The sequence below is a fragment of the Geotrypetes seraphini genome, chromosome 8 (assembly GCF_902459505.1).
Source record: "Geotrypetes seraphini chromosome 8, aGeoSer1.1, whole genome shotgun sequence".
NCBI lineage: Eukaryota > Metazoa > Chordata > Amphibia > Gymnophiona > Dermophiidae > Geotrypetes > Geotrypetes seraphini.
The window spans coordinates 52179773-52197149 of record NC_047091.1 but is presented as its reverse complement, the minus strand read 5'-3'; the positions used below and the strand labels follow the sequence as shown (position 1 = coordinate 52197149).

At 46.2% G+C, this 17377-nt stretch overlaps 1 protein-coding gene across 2 annotated transcripts in view; it reads right to left on the bottom strand.

Moving 5' to 3' along the window:
* C8H19orf47 (chromosome 8 C19orf47 homolog) overlaps positions 1 to 14208 on the bottom strand; it is a 111482-nt gene extending 97274 nt beyond the window's left edge. The window contains exons 1-2 of one of the 2 annotated variants that reach the window (XM_033956608.1): positions 13943 to 14208; positions 330 to 419 (exon numbers count right to left, since the gene is read on the bottom strand). In XM_033956608.1, the coding sequence (XP_033812499.1) occupies positions 330 to 342 (13 nt within the window). In that variant the 5' untranslated portion in view covers positions 343 to 419; positions 13943 to 14208. The remainder of the gene's footprint in view (positions 1 to 329; positions 420 to 13942) is intronic. The other variant, XM_033956606.1, reaches the window with a different exon arrangement.
* Between the last annotated feature and the right edge of the window lie 3169 nt (positions 14209 to 17377).

Genomic DNA, 17377 nt, shown 5'->3' with positions numbered 1-17377 from the left:
CGGAATCCCCGCGAATATTGGGGGAGTACTGAATGCCAGTATGAAGCACCATGGGTGTTAATGTAAGAACCTTGTAAAAATAATGTTATAAGGAGCTGAATTTTGTATCAATTGCAATCTTCTCATTAATGTTAATATTATGAGGCACATGGTTGCAGTAAATCTGGATTATATTTTATATTTTGAAAAAAAAAAAAAAATCTAGGCAGTTTACAATGAACACTACAATTTAAAAATACCAAGTTAAAACAATAAAAATACACTAAATTGTTCAAAACAGACGCTATGTAAACATAATCAGATATCTAGTTGTTAATATGTGTTCTTACCTCTTCTCAGCATGCCAGTGCTGCTACTTTTAAGTTTTTAAAAAAAAGATAAACCCAGCTATTTTTGCTGATGAGGCATCTTAGTGAAAACTGCATAGAAAAAGAGAAAACAGGTTTAGGCAATTTGCATTCTCAAAAAGTTCACTTTACTAGTAAACCTCTGTTCTAAAAAAAATGTATAAGAAAACGTTAAGGTTCTTAAATTTAAATTTTTCAACTTGAGCAAAAGGTCACTGCTCCCAGACTAAATCGGTACTAATAGTTAATAGTAAGTCAACCAGGCCTTTAATGGAAGTCCTACCATAATTAATTTGCTAGCAACACACAAGAGTGACACTGACTGCATATTCTATAGCAGGATATGTTTTTTCATTCTTACCCTAGCTGAGAATTTTCAAGTACCATTCTGACCTCATATGCAACTTCTTTAAAATCTGTCCCCTTATTTTCTTACTCTTGTTACACAGGCACAAGGGAAGCTGCAGATGAGCAAGCTGGATGGCCCATTTGGCCTTTATTTACAGTCGTGTTTCTATCTATGTGCCAAAAGGCCAAAAATGAACCTAAATTTGCCAAAATAACAATAAATACTACAAAGTAGGAATTTGGCAAGAAAACTTCAGATCCCCTTTCATAATAGACCTGGCACTCAATCAAAAATATTATTAAAAGGACAAATCAGTACGGGCCCAAAGGATTAAATAATAAATACTTAGTACTTTTTCAGCCCCAGGCAGGAAACTCTTGGGTAACCAGCACCAGGTTAATAATCTAAATAAGTCCTGCCCCATACATCATCTAGTCATGTGAAAATGTGTACAAACCACCACTCTCTGTTCCCCATGTCCCTTCAGCATCTTCTCCCCACTCTCTGTTCCCCATTTCCCTTCAGTATCTTCTCCCCACTCTGTCTTCCACATTTCCCTTAAGCATCTGTTCCTCCCCACCCCCCTTCAGTGTCTGTTCTATTCCTTTCCACCACCCTTTCCACTCTTCCCTCTCGCCACCCCCTTCAGTATCTGTTCCTTTCCACCACCCTTCAGCACCCCTCGTGCAGTCCGAGCATCTCACTCCCTTTTACCTTCGTGGCACTTTAGTGTAATTTGTGCAAGCCGCCGGAGCCTGTCTGAAGTCACATGCGCCTGTGGGCAGAAGCTTCTCTAACGCAACCAGAAGTTGCATCAGAGGAGAAGCTTCCGCCCGCAAATGCACGTGACTTCAGGCAGGCTCCGGCGGCTTGCACAAATTACACTAACGAGCGATGAAGGTAAGGGGGAGGGAGATAGATGCAGTCAGTAGGTAGAAAAGAAGGGAGGGGGCCGCACACAATCTGTGACTGTGCGCATTCCCTCCCTTAACTGCAGAGACAAAGTCATTCACCGCTCCACGGGACGGTGGATGGTCTTGTCCCCATACCCACAGGGAGCACTATTTTCCCCCCCCCCACCATTTCGGCGGGTTACCCGCAGCTAGCCGTAACAGCCACCGTGTCATTCTCTAATCCAGTGGATGAATTCACCAACCAGAGGTCACAGAGGGAATACAGTACTCCCCCGAGATTCAAGGTGATTCCGTTCCAGAGGAACATATTCATTACCACACCTCTTAGAAAGCCCTTTCCGGAGTACAGTCTTAATTTTGTGATTATCATTATGTATTAATAAGAATATGCAGTGGAACCTCGGTTTGCGAGTAACCCGGTTTGCGAGTGTTTTGCAAGACGAGCAACACACTCCCACAAACCTTAACTCGCAAAATGAGCACTGTCCCGCTAAACGAGCACCCCCCCTCCGCTTGAACCGGCATCCCCCCCTGCGAGAACCACATCGCACCCCTGTGCTGGAAGTGGCATCCGCCCACCCAAACAAGCTCCTTACCCCATCTGCTGCGTGTGCCGGTGCCAGTTAAGGAAAGATCCAGCCTCTTGCCTGGGCTGGGCCTTGAGCATCTGTGCATGCTTAAGGCCCTGCCCAGGCAAGAGGCGGGATCTTTCCTTAACTGGCACCGGCATGCAGCAGACGGAGTAAGGAGCTTGTTTGGGTGGGCGGATGCCACTTCCAGCACAGGGGTGCGATGGGTTCTCACAGGAGGGCTTTCGCAGGCGGGGGGGTGCAATGCCAGTTTGAGCAGGGGGGGGGTGATGGAGCAGCGCCGGTATCCTCGGGGGAGGGGGAACGAATCAAAGCAAGTTTCCCTTACTTCCTATGGGGAAACTCGCTTTGATATACAAGCAATTTGGTTTACGAGCATAATTCTGGAACGAATTATGCTCGTAAACCAAGGTTCCACTGTATTGTGTGTATATGAAAAATGGATGGAAGAAACAGCATTACAATTAATGCTATTATTATGGGGGTGGGATCAGGGGTGGCCCAAAAATGGGGGTACTGGTTTATATTCGGGACAGCGCCCAGTGCCCACCCAATCCCCTCCCAGACTTATTGCAGGCCTCTGCCGGGCCGCCAGGCTCTGTACCCTGCCCTGTCCATCGTACCTATTCTGCCGATGGAATCCTTGGTGGTCCAGAAGTGTAGCAGGCAGGAGGGAGCTTTCCTTGCTCCTGCCCCGCTGCTAACCCAGTTGATTGCTCACTACCGTGAGTTCCAACTTCAACCGCTGAGCGGTACCGAGCAGGAGCACACTTTGGCCCCGAGCAGCTTTCTGAATGGCTCCTGTGAATTTTTGAGAGAATTCTGACACACTTCCTGTTTCCGCCTGGGCAGCTTGCATCAGAGAAGTTTTGGGGCAGTCACGCAGGACTTGGCGAGAACATTGCCATGGTGGCAAAAAGTTGAAGCGTCAAAAGTAGAAGAATCAGAACAAAGATGACAGTGCTGTCATCAGTGGTCCAGTGCTGCCATCAGTGGCCATTGGATTCGCCAATTGCTCAAGGGGGCGGCGGCTGGTCCTCAACGCCCCCTCAATATGACTTGGACACAAAATGCCCCCTTAAGACTTCTCAGCACCCACCGGTTGGAACCACTGCTTTAGAGTATGTGAATGTATCATATCCTCTCTGCCTCTTCTTCATAAGGGTATACATATTTAGGTTCTTCTGTCTCATTTCATAGTGCACAGGAAATGATTCAGAGGCATTCAGAATTGTTGATTTTAATTTTGTTTGGGAAAGAAATCCTGAAGTTCAAACCACCATGTCCTATGTTTTCTAAAGCATTTATCTGATCACCCTAAACCAGGGGTTCTTGATTCAGTCCTCAGGACACCCCTAACCAATCAGGTTTTCAGGTTATCAACAAAGAATATGCATAAGAAATTTGCATGCAAAGCTCTCATGCATATTCATTTTGAATATCTTGAAAATCTGACTTGTTTGGGATATCCTAAGGAGTGGGTTGAGGACTCTTGCCTAAACAGAAGAAGACAAAGTCTGAGAACCATTTGCAAGCAAAGAAATTATGAAAGCCTTCTCACTGTTAAGCACTCTTAAAGAATGCATCAACTCTCCTCTGCATGGAAAAAGCAAGGAAGGCCTGACAAACAAAAAGCAAATCCATGTCTGAAATATGATGCTTGCAGCAGAGGTCAGGATTTTAAATAGTACCCGTTTGCCTCTGTCTAGTTCTGAAATGGAAATAGTATATCATGCAGTGATTCTGCAGATAAAACTGTAGCACCTCCATTTTTAATAATCTCAGTGAAAAAAATTAAACTCGCATAAAGATCAATTTGGGATCTTGATTTTCATTTTCCACAGAAAATGAAATACAGAACAATTTTGATATGTGCTGAACCATCAGCATTTGCCCTCATGTCGAGATATTGCTTAAGATTATGGCAAGGTCACTTTCAGCAGAAGCACCAACCCTACAGAATAATAATAATAAAATAATTTTATTTCTTGTATACCGCTATACCGTGAGGTTCAAAGCGGTTTACAGTATAGATACCATAAATATGCAATAAAAATTCAAATAAATGAAAAAAGGTACTTAGAAATTCCCTAAATGTCCCGAAGGCTCACAATCTAGCTAAAGTACCCAAGAAAAATAATTATTAGATAAAGCAGATAGAATAGATAAAGACATAGATACAATATATCAGAGATTCTAATCTACCGTATTTTCACGCAAATAACGCGCACCCGTATAAAACGCGCACACGGGTATAGCGCGCAGAAATCACGATGATATGTACAAAAACTTTGGTATACCGCGCTCACGGGTATACCGCGCATGCTGCCCGACGCTCCTTTCGCCCGCCCTGACTTTCCGACTCTCCGTTCACCCCCCCTGACTTCCGTGCACTGTCCCCCCTTGAAGGTCTGTCCCCATCCTGAAAGCCTGATGCCCCCCCCCCGACGTCCGATACATCCCTCCCCCCGAAGGACCGCCGACTCCCCAACAATATCGGGCCAGGAGGGAGCCCAAATCCTCCTGGCCACGGCGACCCCCTAACCCCACCCCGCACTACATTACGGGCAGGAGGGATCCCAGGCCCTCCTGCCCTCGACGCAAACCCCCCTCCCCCCAACGACTGCCCCCCCCAAGAACCTCCGACCGCCCCCCCAGCCGACCCGCGACCCCCCCTGGCGACCCCCACGACCCCCCTTCCCCGTACCTTTGGTAGTTGGGCCAGAAGGGAGCCCAAACCCTCCTGGCCACGGCGACCCCCTAACCCCACCCCGCACTACATTACGGGCAGGAGGGATCCCAGGCCCTCCTGCCCTCGACGCAAACCCCCCTCCCCCCCAACGACCGCCCCCCCCAAGAACCTCCGACCGCTCCCCCAGCCGACCCGCGACCCCCCTGGCGACCCCCACGACCCCCCCACCCCCCTTCCCCGTACCTTTGGTAGTTGGCCGGACAGACGGGAGCCAAACCCGCCTGTCCGGCAGGCAGCCAACGAAGGAATGAGGCCGGATTGGCCCATCCATCCTAAAGCTCCGCCTACTGGTGGGGCCTAAGGCGCGTGGGCCAATCAGAATAGGCCCTGGAGCCTTAGGTCCCACCTGGGGGCGCGGCCTGAGGCACATGGTCGGGTTGGGCCCATGTGCCTCAGGCCGCGCCCCCAGGTGGGACCTAAGGCTCCAGGGCCTATTCTGATTGGCCCACGCGCCTTAGGCCCCACCAGTAGGCGGAGCTTTAGGATGGATGGGCCAATCCGGCCTCATTCCTTCGTTGGCTGCCTGCCGGACAGGCGGGTTTGGCTCCCGTCTGTCCGGCCAACTACCAAAGGTACGGGGAAGGGGGGTGGGGGAGTCGTGGGGGTCGCCAGGGGGATTGCGGGTCGGCTGGGGGGCGGTCGGAGGTTCTTGGGGGGGGCGGTCGTTGGGGGGGAGGGGGGTTTGCGTCGAGGGCAGGAGGGCCTGGGATCCCTCCTGCCCGTAATGTAGTGCGGGGTGGGGTTAGGGGGTCGCCGTGGCCAGGAGGGTTTGGGCTCCCTTCTGGCCCGATATTGTCGGGAAGTCGGCGGTCCTTCGGGGTGGGGGTGCGAGTGGTCCTGCCGGGGGGGGGGGATGTATCGGACGTCGGGGAGTCGGCCGGGCAAGAGGGCTTGGGCTCCCTCTTGCTCCGATCGTGGATGCGGGTGCGGGTGGGAGCGCGTGCGAGCGGTCGTTCGGGGTGGGGGTGCGAGTGGTCCTGCCGGGGGGGGGGGGATGTATCGGACGTCGGGGAGTCGGCCGGGCAAGAGGGCTTGGGCTCCCTCTTGCTCCGATCGTGGATGCGGGTGCGGGTGGGAGCGCGTGCGAGCGGTCGTTCGGGGTGGGGGTGCGAGTGGTCCTGCCGGGGGGGGGGATGTATCGGACGTCGGGGAGTCGGCCGGGCAAGAGGGCTTGGGCTCCCTCTTGCTCCGATCGCGGGTGCGGGTGGGAGCGCGTGCGAGCGGTCGTTCGGGGTGGGGGTGCGAGCGGTCCTGCTGGGGGGGGGGTGAATCGGGCGTCGGGCGGGGTGGGAACTATGTTTTAAAACTTTTGTATACCGCGCTCACGCATATAACGCGCGAGGGGTATGCGCGGTAGGTAAAAACGCGTATAACGCGCGCGTTATATGCGTGAAAATACGGTAGTCTTCTATTTCTGTGTCGCACATACCAAAGCAGGCTCAAGGCGATTTACAAAGAGAAGGGAGAGGAAGCGGAGAGAGACAGGTAGAAAAGGGGAGGAGATACTGTATTCTTCCGCTCCATAAGACGCACCCTAGATTTAGAGGAGGAAAACAAGAAAAAAACATTCTGAACCCAGACTCTGCACCCAGGCCCCCTCGTCCCTGCCAGGCTCTGCACCCTCTCCCCCCTCCCTGACAGGCTCTGCACCCAACCCCACATTCCCTGCCAGACTGTGCACCCTGTCCCCACTCCCTGCCAGGCTCTGCAACCTGCCCCCACTCCGTGTACCTTTTTAAAACACACACACCCTCCGTCGTACCTTTTATGATCAAACAATTTTTATTGATGCTATCCAGAAACAAAGCCAGGAAACAAATACAATCACCAATGTCAAATGCAGGTGAAAAAAAAATTGGCAGAAATATAAACAGTGTCAAGACAAAACCATCTGGAGTTGATATCTTTTCCCCCTCCACATTATGAAAAATAACATCTGTACATTTATATAAAAAGAGAGGCCAGCAAAACCATACCATCCACCCTGTACACACTTAACAGGATCACCCAGCTTAATCTGGCAGCAATCAAGATAGCTGTAGTAATAACCTTTGACTATGGCTTGGATACTCAAGATTAAAGGATGTCACTGTTAATATTGTGTTGCAGAAGGATGAAATTTACATTCTTCAACTCTGCCTCCTTCTCCAATGGCTGTACCAAAGCAATCGATCATCACTACAACATAAGAAATAGGAATACAAAATTGAACCAAGTTAATCAGCCCAGGTGGAATGAACAACCCACCTATCAGAATGCAACCAGCACTAACACTTAGGGAGTTTTGAAAGGCTCAGGTTTTTATGTTTGGTATTTTACTCTTCATATCAAACTGGCAGGAGAGGATCTCCAGCTGTGAACATACACTTTATCCGAGGCAGTACACATGCAAATTCTAACTGGTAGAATGGGGTGTCATCCACCAGACACATCCACCAGAAAGCAGTTACTTATCTGTAACAGGTGTTATCCAGGGACAGTAGGCAGATATTCCCACAACCCTCCACCTCCATTAGTTGGTTTCTTAGCTTTTTTTACTGAATTGATGGTCCCGCAAGCTGATGTTGGATGGGAAGGCACTCGTGAATGCACAGTATGGACTGTCTCAAGACTTCTGAGGAGTTAAAGTGATACTACACTTTTAGACCATCCATATTGGGCTCTGTGGATGATGTCATCAACATGTGAGAATATGCCTGTCCTGAGATAAAGAAGATCTTCCGTTCTGGTGCAAAGTGTCTAGGAGTCCTGACTATAGATGACGTTACCCAAGCAGACTCCTGAGTGTAGGGTGGGACAGAAGAGGCTACCCTTATATTTGAGATCCCAAAGGCTGTATCCACTTGTGCTGCTACATCCACTCTATAAAAAACTTTGTAAATGTATGGAGAGTGGATCATGTAGCTCCCCAATAAATAATCTCAGGAGAAATTGCCCAAGACTCTGCCCAAGAAGACGCCACCCCTCTAGTGGAGTGTGCTCTCAAGGAAAATCAGCAGCTGTTTTCCAAGCCAATGTAAGCTAATGAGATTGCCTTAGATACTGGCTTACCCAGCCTAGCAGCATCAGTGAGGACAAAAAGATGATCCAAGAGAAAATTGAAATATTAATATTAAACGTATGAAAGGCTGCTTCTCCCACCAAGGAAGCCTTACTTTGGAACAATAAAGCAGGGCTGTGGAGTCGGTAGATAAATGTTTCGACTCCGACTCCTCAGTTTTTTGTACTTCAGATACTGACTCCAGGTACCCCAAATTTCCTCCGACTCCTCGACTTCGACTCCACAGCACTGGTTAATTTTCAGATTGTTAAAATGGAATGTTAAGTTGAGAGAAATGAGCATCTTCTTTTTGCTTTTAATCAAGGTTCTAAGGCCACAGAAGCTGCTCGCAACATTTGTGCTGTGTATATAGTGGGTGCTATAGCTGAAAGAATCGCTCGTGATTGGTATGCCAAGTTCAAAAATGGAGTCGGTAGATAAATGTTCCGACTCCGACTCCTCAGTTTTTTGTACTTCTGACTCCGACTCCAAGTACCCAAAATTTCCTCCGACTCCACAGCCCTGCAATAAAGTGATTAAATCTGACCCCTCGTCCTCCAAGTCTCTCTCCGATGGACCATCAGAGTCCAAAATAGCCTCCACTCTCAGGGAAGAAATGCTTGAAGTATCCAGCGGACCCGACAGGCAGAGTTCGGCTTTGTGCATAAGCCTGCCAGAGAAGATTAATAAACTCTGGTGTAAAGGCTTGAGTAAGAAATTCTCTTTCCTCTTTGATATTGAGGAGTTACCTTTTCTTGGGCTTCAAAGCATCTATGCCCTTATGGTGCACAGGACTGCTTTCCTGGGGCTCCAAGAAGTTTTTCCTTTCCCCTGACAGGACTGTTTGCAATTCTCTAGCCCTAGAAGACTGTGGAGGGGCTAGGTCTGAAGCTCCTGCCTCTCCATCACGTGGCATGTGGCACAAGGGCACTCTTCAATCCCTCTTTAAGCACAAAAAAAGGCATGATATAGGAGTATTAATTTTTGAGGACTCCATCCCTGGCAGTTTTGAGGCAAATCAAAGTGTTTTGTAGAAAAAATTGGGAAATCTAAGATGGCTGCCACAGCAGCATTTGGTACAAAAAAAAAAAAATTTAGAATTTTAGAGGGAACCAAGGTCCTAACTGCAGAAACAAAAGCACTTTTCAAGACACACACCCGTCTCCAATTTTCTCTAGAGGTTGTCACAGCCTGTACTGAGACCATGTTCTGGGAAAATGGTACTGCAGCCTACTTCAGCTCCCTTAAAGTGTTGCTATATCTGGAAAGGTTCTCTGCCTCAAGCAGTCACCAGTCAGTTGTCACACCCAGATCTTCAGGCCGCCAGTCAGACCTTAGTTGAACTGATCCCTCTATCCCCCAGGACTACAAAGTTGTAGCCAGCAACATGAATGCCCCAAAGGACCTCTAATGATGCCTAACAAGCTGTGTTAAAGCTCCTGACCAAGTCAAACAGGTGAGCAAGTGCTGAGAGCCTAGAAACCTGAGTTCCACAAATCTTCAGCAGACTGGCTGTACAGGTCCCCGACAGATATACTTGCCAGCTGCAGACTAAATATCTGCTCCTCTCTAAGCAGGCAAAGCAGTTTCTTTAAGCTGGGATCTCCAACCCCATGACAAAAAACTGCAAAACAAGCCAAAAAAATATCAGAGAGACGCTTTCATGCTTGCTTCCAGAAGGAAGAACTAAAGGGGGCAGCAGAGACCATGGAGGAAGAGTTGAAAAGCTATGATTGACATCTTTTGCAATATGCTCACAAGCACAGATGGATAACCCTATGATTCAGAATACCATCCCTATTTTCACTGAAGACACGTGTTTATACATACACATCCATATAAAAAAGAACCTGAAACTATCACTGCAGTAAAGGAACAAAACAAATCTGAACATAAGATAAATCACATATATACGGAGAAAGTTTACATTTGTAAAAGCCGCTTGGAACAAAAAATCTGCATATATCTGTATCCCCATCAAACACACATTTAGATTTAAACTATTTTATTGATGACTGAAAGCATACAATACAGAAATTGGTCAATTGAACAATAGAAAACCAAACTAGGAACAGAGTATTTAAATACCAAGGAAAAAATAGTCATCATCAGTTTTACAAAATAATAAATGCTATTGGTTGGCAGCCAACCCTTATCCCAACTGCATAACAATATCCCAAGGCAGAAAACAAACCAAAGAAAGAGAAGGGGGGAAAAAAAAAAGGTGGGGGGGGGGAAGAACCAGATGACCTGCAAAGGCTACCTTCCCGTACCAGGGTCCCCACAGCCAACACAACCATTAAGATCTACGAGCTCTAGGAGGCAAAGAATATACATAAGGTCCCCATACTTGAAGGAAAAATTTTGTTTGTCAAACATACATTTAAATACTCAGCTATTTAACTCAAAAAGTTCAAAATTCAACATACTTTGCTTGCTAAGACATTGTAAATTGCTTTGCTGTAAGGTCTGATAAATGTAATATAAACTGAATCATCGGAGAGAAAGGAGAGCAATGACATGACCCTCCCACTAATCTAACATCCTACTTCTGATGAGAGTCATCCTGTCTAGAAAAGTATTTCCTATGTAAACACTAAGATTCATAAAGAACTTAAATTGAGGATCAGTGTAAAGCAAATTTTAACCTTTTATTAAAAGTCAAATTTACTTTATGCTCTGCAGTCATCTTGCAAATGTTTTGCAAGCTAAGGACGGATATGTTTTTGCTTTCCACAAAGCTTGCAAGGAGCAGGACCGATACCAGTCACAGATTTCATATGTCAGAGGAGAAGAGACGGCTTACTCGAGATTACTACCCGGAAAAACCACAGTAAAAACACCATGTTAAAGGACAATGAAGTTAACATGCAATCTGGTAGTAAACATACTGAATTTTAGTTGTTTAGGGTTTTTTTTATACTTCCTCTTTAAAGCAAATTATTATAGTAAATTAACCTGCATCCCTCCCCTCCCCCCCATAAAAATACCCAGATGGCCCAAGTGTGCCCCAAAGTCCCCTTCACCCTGCCACCACAATCCTAGTTGGGAGGCAAAAACAAGGGTAGCAGAACACCTTTTTGACTAGAGCACCAAACAGGCTCTCCAGTCCTACCCCAAGCTAATTGCCAATGCTGTGTGCTGTAACACATTGGTAGGGCCATGGCCTGGTGGCCTGTTCTACTCCGATGCCTATGAGCAACAGTGATACCCTCTGACCCCTGCCTTCAACACGGTCACATGCCTGAACATAATAACTCCTTGGGCAGAGGAAGCAACTTTTTCCTTTTCTGTCAGTTCATGAGCCAATCACCATTCAGAATGAGTAACAAAAATAGAAGACTTACTTCCAATGCATGAAACTGCACATTAAGATGATAATAAATAGATTTTCAAGTAATGTGTATGATTCAATTGATGTAATATTGTACACTTGATATAAGATAAAAAAAATGAATAAAGAATTGTGAAAAAAATAAATAAATAATTTGTGTGCAGTTTTTTCCCCCTAGAGAATGACACAGGGACAAAGGCTGTCCCTATTCCCGCGAGCTCTGTCCTCATTTCCACAAACCTCAAACACTTATGATTTTATATTTAAATATTTTATTAAAGTATAAAAAGGGACAATATTCTGTACAACTGTTTATAAATCCCAAATAGAGACTTCCATTTCAATCTGTTTTTGGTGCAACCTTCCCAAAGATACAGTTGCCTACATTTTTACATCATCTGAAAAGGTAATTGGATTGTCTTTCAGATTTGGGTGTAAAAGAGAAATTAAACTGTGTAGTCAAACAGGAAAATAAGTAAACCCCCCCCCCCCTTTTACAAAACCACGAAAGCAGTTTTAGCGCTGCTCCTGACATTCATCGAGTTCCTATGAGTGTCGGGAGCAGCACAGAGCATTCAGCGCACCAACCTGCGCTAAAAAACGCTATCATGGTTTTGTAAAAGCAGGGGTAAGTGTCTATTAAATGGTGGAAATGCTCCTTTATGCTGGCCAGCAATGATGGATGAATCTGTTACAGTCAATAGTATGGAAGGACACTGCAGGTGGTAGGAGTCTGGTCAGCAGACAAGACTCTTGTTGCCACATCAAAAGCAGACAAGATAGTTCATTTAATTCCAAAAGCAGCTTCTGCAGTTTATTTTAATCACTGAATTCAATTGCTAATTGTCTTAGATATGTTAAGATTTTACATATTGATACTAGTCTCAAGTTTAATTAGAAAATGACATGAGGACAAAGTTTGTTCCTGTCCTGTCCCTACAGGCTCTGTCTCCGTCCTACAGTTAACCACGGGTATCTATCCCCATGTCATTTTCTAATGTGCATTTCAATGCTAAAGCAGTTTGTATTTTATATGCTTTATTTTATTTGATATGGCACCTAATGAAAGAACAAAGATTACTGGCACCCCCTCCCCAACCTGCCATTACTGCAGCTGCCACCACACTGCTTTCTTTCCTAGACCCACTGTCATTGCTGCTACCACCATCTCCCACCCAAGATATGCCGTTACTACAGAAATGGCCAAGGTATACCTTCATGTGCCAATGCTCAAACATCAATGCCTTCCTGCTATATGTACTTGGCTTAGTGTGTTCTGCAAGTCTTAACAATACCATTGGTTTACTGTATCAAGAACAAAAGTTTTAAGTACGAGCGTTTATGAGGACCTTGATTCACCATAAATGTTAAGCCATCTCTTTTTATTTTCCCCCATATGTTTGGCTAGAAATGGAATAACATTTATGAAATAAACTCATTAAGAGTGGAGGCCTGGAATGCCCTCCTGAGGGAGGTTGTGAAGAGAAAAAAAGTGACCAAATTCAAGAAAATGTGGGATAAAGAGAATCCCTATACAGAAAAATAAGAGAAGGAATCCAATTAAAACAATCAATCTCATAGCTGGAGCGAGTTTTGATGGACAGCTTCAGAGGCTATGAAAATAAAGCCAGACAGACTTCTGGGTCCTATAAATGGCAACAATATATTAGGATCAAGGCTGGAGTGGGCTTTCACAGCAAACTCAGTGGTTGTCTACCCAGCACTAGTGTTACTATCCATGGTCTATGCCACAACATTTTTTTATTAATTTTTTTTTTTTCATCAAAAAATATTTTATTTAAAAAAAAGCATTGATTTTTATCTACTGTGGTTCTTTTTTTTATTTTTTTTTTAAATCAAATTGTAGTTCTTCCCCCCCACTTTCTAGTTTGTGATGTTTAAAGTCTATTATATGTTTCTATTTTACCTATGTTATCAATGTACATGCGTTTTATGAAATTTTAAATAAAACTTGGATGAGGTAGAACCTTGTGCAGAGTATCAGAAACAATTCTGGCCACCTGATAGGCAGACTGGATAGACCAGTGGTCTCAAACTCGCAGCCCGGGGGCCACATGCGGCCCGCCAGGTACTATTTTGAGGCCCTCGGTATGTTTATCATAATCACAAAAGTAAAATAAAACAGTTTCTTGATCAGATGTCTCTTTAGCTATAAATTACAATATTATTATTAAGATTTAGCCAAAAGAAAAGATTTCTAAACTATAAAGAGTTTTACCTCATGCAAAATTGTCATTTCTTTAATAAGACATTAACTATTTTTTTCTGAGGCCCTCCAAGTGCCTACAAATCCAAAATGTGGCCCTGCAAAGGGTTTGAGTTTGAGACCACTGGGATAGACCATGCGGGTCTTATCTGCTAGCACACTTACTACGGTATGTTACTATGTAGACACACTGTACAAATTATCTATCCATAGATCACAGAAACCATATTCAGATACACGTGCGTGACAATATGTAGTGCACGCAAATATGTGTAATGTCAAAAAAAAAACGAGCGAGAAAATTGTGGCAGATCTACCCCCCACCAGCTGCTGCGGGGGCCCGAGCCTCAGTGCCCGCTCTTCCCTCCTTTACTCCTATAGCCTTGTACCTTCAATATGTTTCCACGGTCTTTCCGAGCCCGTCTCTCTCACAGACGCACAGCGATCCAGTCCAACGCCTCTCCTCTAGTTTGTGCCCGTCTGTAGCGCGGTAGCTGGGGGGATTGCGGGACAGAAGAAGAGCTGGAAGGTCCCTCGGCCTACGACGCTGTTACAACGGCCATCATTGCTAAACCCCCCCTCCCCAACTCGTGCTCTCTCCACTCTGCAAGTGAGTGCGCAGGCGCACCCAAAGCCGGCCTCCGCTCCGTGGCGAAAGTACGCAGGCGCACCCCAGCCAACCTCCCAGGTCTTCCATGTCGCAAGCACGCAGGCGCCCCCGCCAGCTTATGTTTCTCCGTCGCGCGAGAGTTTTTCGCGCCTGCTCCCAAGTGTGCGCGCCTTAACTGGGAAGAAGCGATACCTTAAACTCGACCTCTGCCCAGGGCAGGATTAATTCTTCGAGGGCCCCTAGGCACACACGTACGCTGGGCCCCCTAGCCCTGCCCCGCCTATCATTCATTTACCTGTTTTCTTATTTACTTCCAAAAATCCTAGTTAGGAGCCTAGCTTAACCTAAATCTTCATCATGTATCAAATACACTAACTTCACTATATCAATAGCCCAATTTGACCTAAACTTTGACTATAAATTAAATACACAAATTTCATTATATCAGTAATCTAAGTTAAAAGTACAATTAAACTTTTTCCTCCCCAAGACCACCAGTAACTAACAGAATTTCTGCATTCATCTGCCACTTTGATCCTATTTTCCCCTCCTGAGCCTCAAGAGTAAAGAATGACATGGGGACAAATTGGTCCCTGTGGGATCTAGCTCTGTTTTCATCTGCACAAGTGTTCAAGGCTTGCAGGGATGGGGAAGCAAGGGACAGGGATAGATCCCATGGGGGATGGGGACAAATTTGTCCCCATGTCATTCTCTAAGAGTCCCCCACCCAGGGCAGGATTAATTTGTCAAGGGCCCCTAGGCACACAAGTACACTGGGCCTCCTGCCCCGCCCCACCCCACCATGCGCCCAGGCGGAAACAGGAAGCTGCGTCAGAGGGAAGCTTTGGGCAAGCAGCACCGCTTGCACAATTACAGTTCCCATTGCCTTTCTTACCCGCGTTGCTTGCTTGTCTTATTTTCTGTCGATGGGGGGGGGTCAGCTGCGTTGCCAATTGGGATGGGGCCCGCATTGCCGATTGATGCTAGAGGGGCCCATCGCCGTTTGGAAAAAACAATGTTGATGCCCTCCTTCATCGGGCCCCAGGCACGTGCCTACTTGGCCTATTAGTTAATCCTGCCCTGCCCCCACCTCCTCTTCTATCTTTAGGCCAATGCTCCTTCCAACATCTACCAATGTTTGTGTTTATAATATTACAAACTGACTCCAGATTGCCTGACAAGGTATAACCAGCCCAGACTTTGCACGCAGGGATTTCTGATCTTGTTTATCTGGGGCGAACAGACTTGAGACTTCAAAACTACAAGTCCCTGCATGCACTGGGATAAACCCAGGACTGGATTACAGCCTATCGGATAAGCGTACTGTCAATACAAGAACATAGCTCGTCTTAACCCACCACTTAAAGAGGCCTGAATCGCAGTGACTGAGCCAGCGCCTCCCCCCTCTCCCCAGTACCTGATTCATGCCAGCGTTGATGAAGAGCAAGCTGAGGTCTCCTCGTGGCTGCATGGAGGAGGAGCAAGCAAAAAAATGCAGAAAGGCTTCTCTGACCTGAGCGGAGAGCGGGCGGCAAACACCACCCTGAAGAAACATTCGAGCCCTCCGGAGCCTACGCCATCCAAGCCGCCCAGCTATGACCACGGACCTATTACTTCTCTGGAACCGCAGGGAACTGGCGGGATCAGAGGCGGAACTTCCTGACTGGGATATGTCGGAAATTCGGAATCAGGCGAGGGGTAGAGGACTGGACTTGATGACTATGATAACAATCATGTGGCATAGAGGGCGGGACTTCCTGGCAGGAAAGAGAAGGGCTTGAAGCCCTTGGCATAGTGGAAGTTTATTCAGAAAGTGTTAGTTCAGGGGCCATTGCCATTTGAAAACAAAAACTGGCAAGGTGAGTCATCTGTTTGCCCTCCTTCATTGGGCCCCCCTGTCCATTTTGGACCCTAGGCATGTGCCTACTGAGTCTATTGGTTAATCCAGCCCTGCCTCCGCCTTTGGTTAGTTGTAAAATAGAAGCAGAAAATTTACTCAAACTTTTTCCTCGTGTGCAAGCAATTCAATGGTAGTAGATTGCTGTGTTGATTTGCCCACGGTAATTCTGACCTGTAGAATGTGTTTTATTTAATTATTTTGGATAAAGTAGCGTGATTGCTATAGGTTACGAATGTGTGAAAATAAAGGTCAATAAATACAAAATTAGCAACATTTATATTGGTTTAGCTCATACCTTTTCGGTAGTAATCCAAGGTGAATTACATTCAGGTGTCGTAGGAATTAGAGAATGACACAGAAAAATTTGTCCCCATCCCCGCAAACCATCTGATCCCATCCACAAAAGCCTCGAATAGTTTTATACTGAACTTATTTTATTAAAGTATAAAAAAAAACAATATTCTGTACAATTGTCATTTTATAAATCAAAGTTCTGGCTGCTGAACTAGAGAAAGAGATGTTCAGCTGGCAGAGCTTTCTTTATAAATGTTTATCAGCACAACTAATATACTACTTTATCCTAAAGCAAAAAAAAAAAAAAAGAAACAAATAGACTTTTTTTTCTACCTTTGTTGTATGGTTTCTGCTTTCCTTCTCATTCAGTTCCTTCCATCCACTGTCTGCCTTCTCCCTCCCTTCCATCTCTCCCTCCACCCCCCCCCAAATTGGTCTGGCACCCATCTTCCCTCCGCTCCCTCCATAGTCTGGAATCTCTTCCCCATTTCCCTTTAGCATCTTCTCCCCTCTCTCTCTTCCCCATTTCCCTTCAGCGTCTTCTCTCCACCCCCCCTCTCTCTCCACCCCCCTTCAGGACCTTTTGCACGGTCCAGCAAGTCCGGAAACAGAAAGTTGTGTCAGAGAAGAACTTTCCGGCAGCTATACACGATTTCAAGGCTCCAGCTGCTTGTAGAAACAAAATTGAAATTGCCATGAAGGTAAGGAGAAGGGAGGGAGATGCCTGGGACAGCTGGCGGCGATCAGACGGATGGCAGTGGCAATCGGTAGTAAGGAGGGAGGTGGATGCTGGACCACTGCAGGTCAACTGCAGAGACAAGGCCATTCACCGCTCCACTGGGTGGTGAATGGCCTTCTCCCCATACCTGTGGTGACCTTTTTTTGCCACCATTTTGGCGGGTTAGCCGCGGGTAACAGCCACAATGTCATTCTCTAGTAGGAATGTCCTTCTCTAAAAGGCTTATAATCTTATTTAAGATAAATAATGACTTGCCCAAGTTTAGGGACATGTATTTGTGA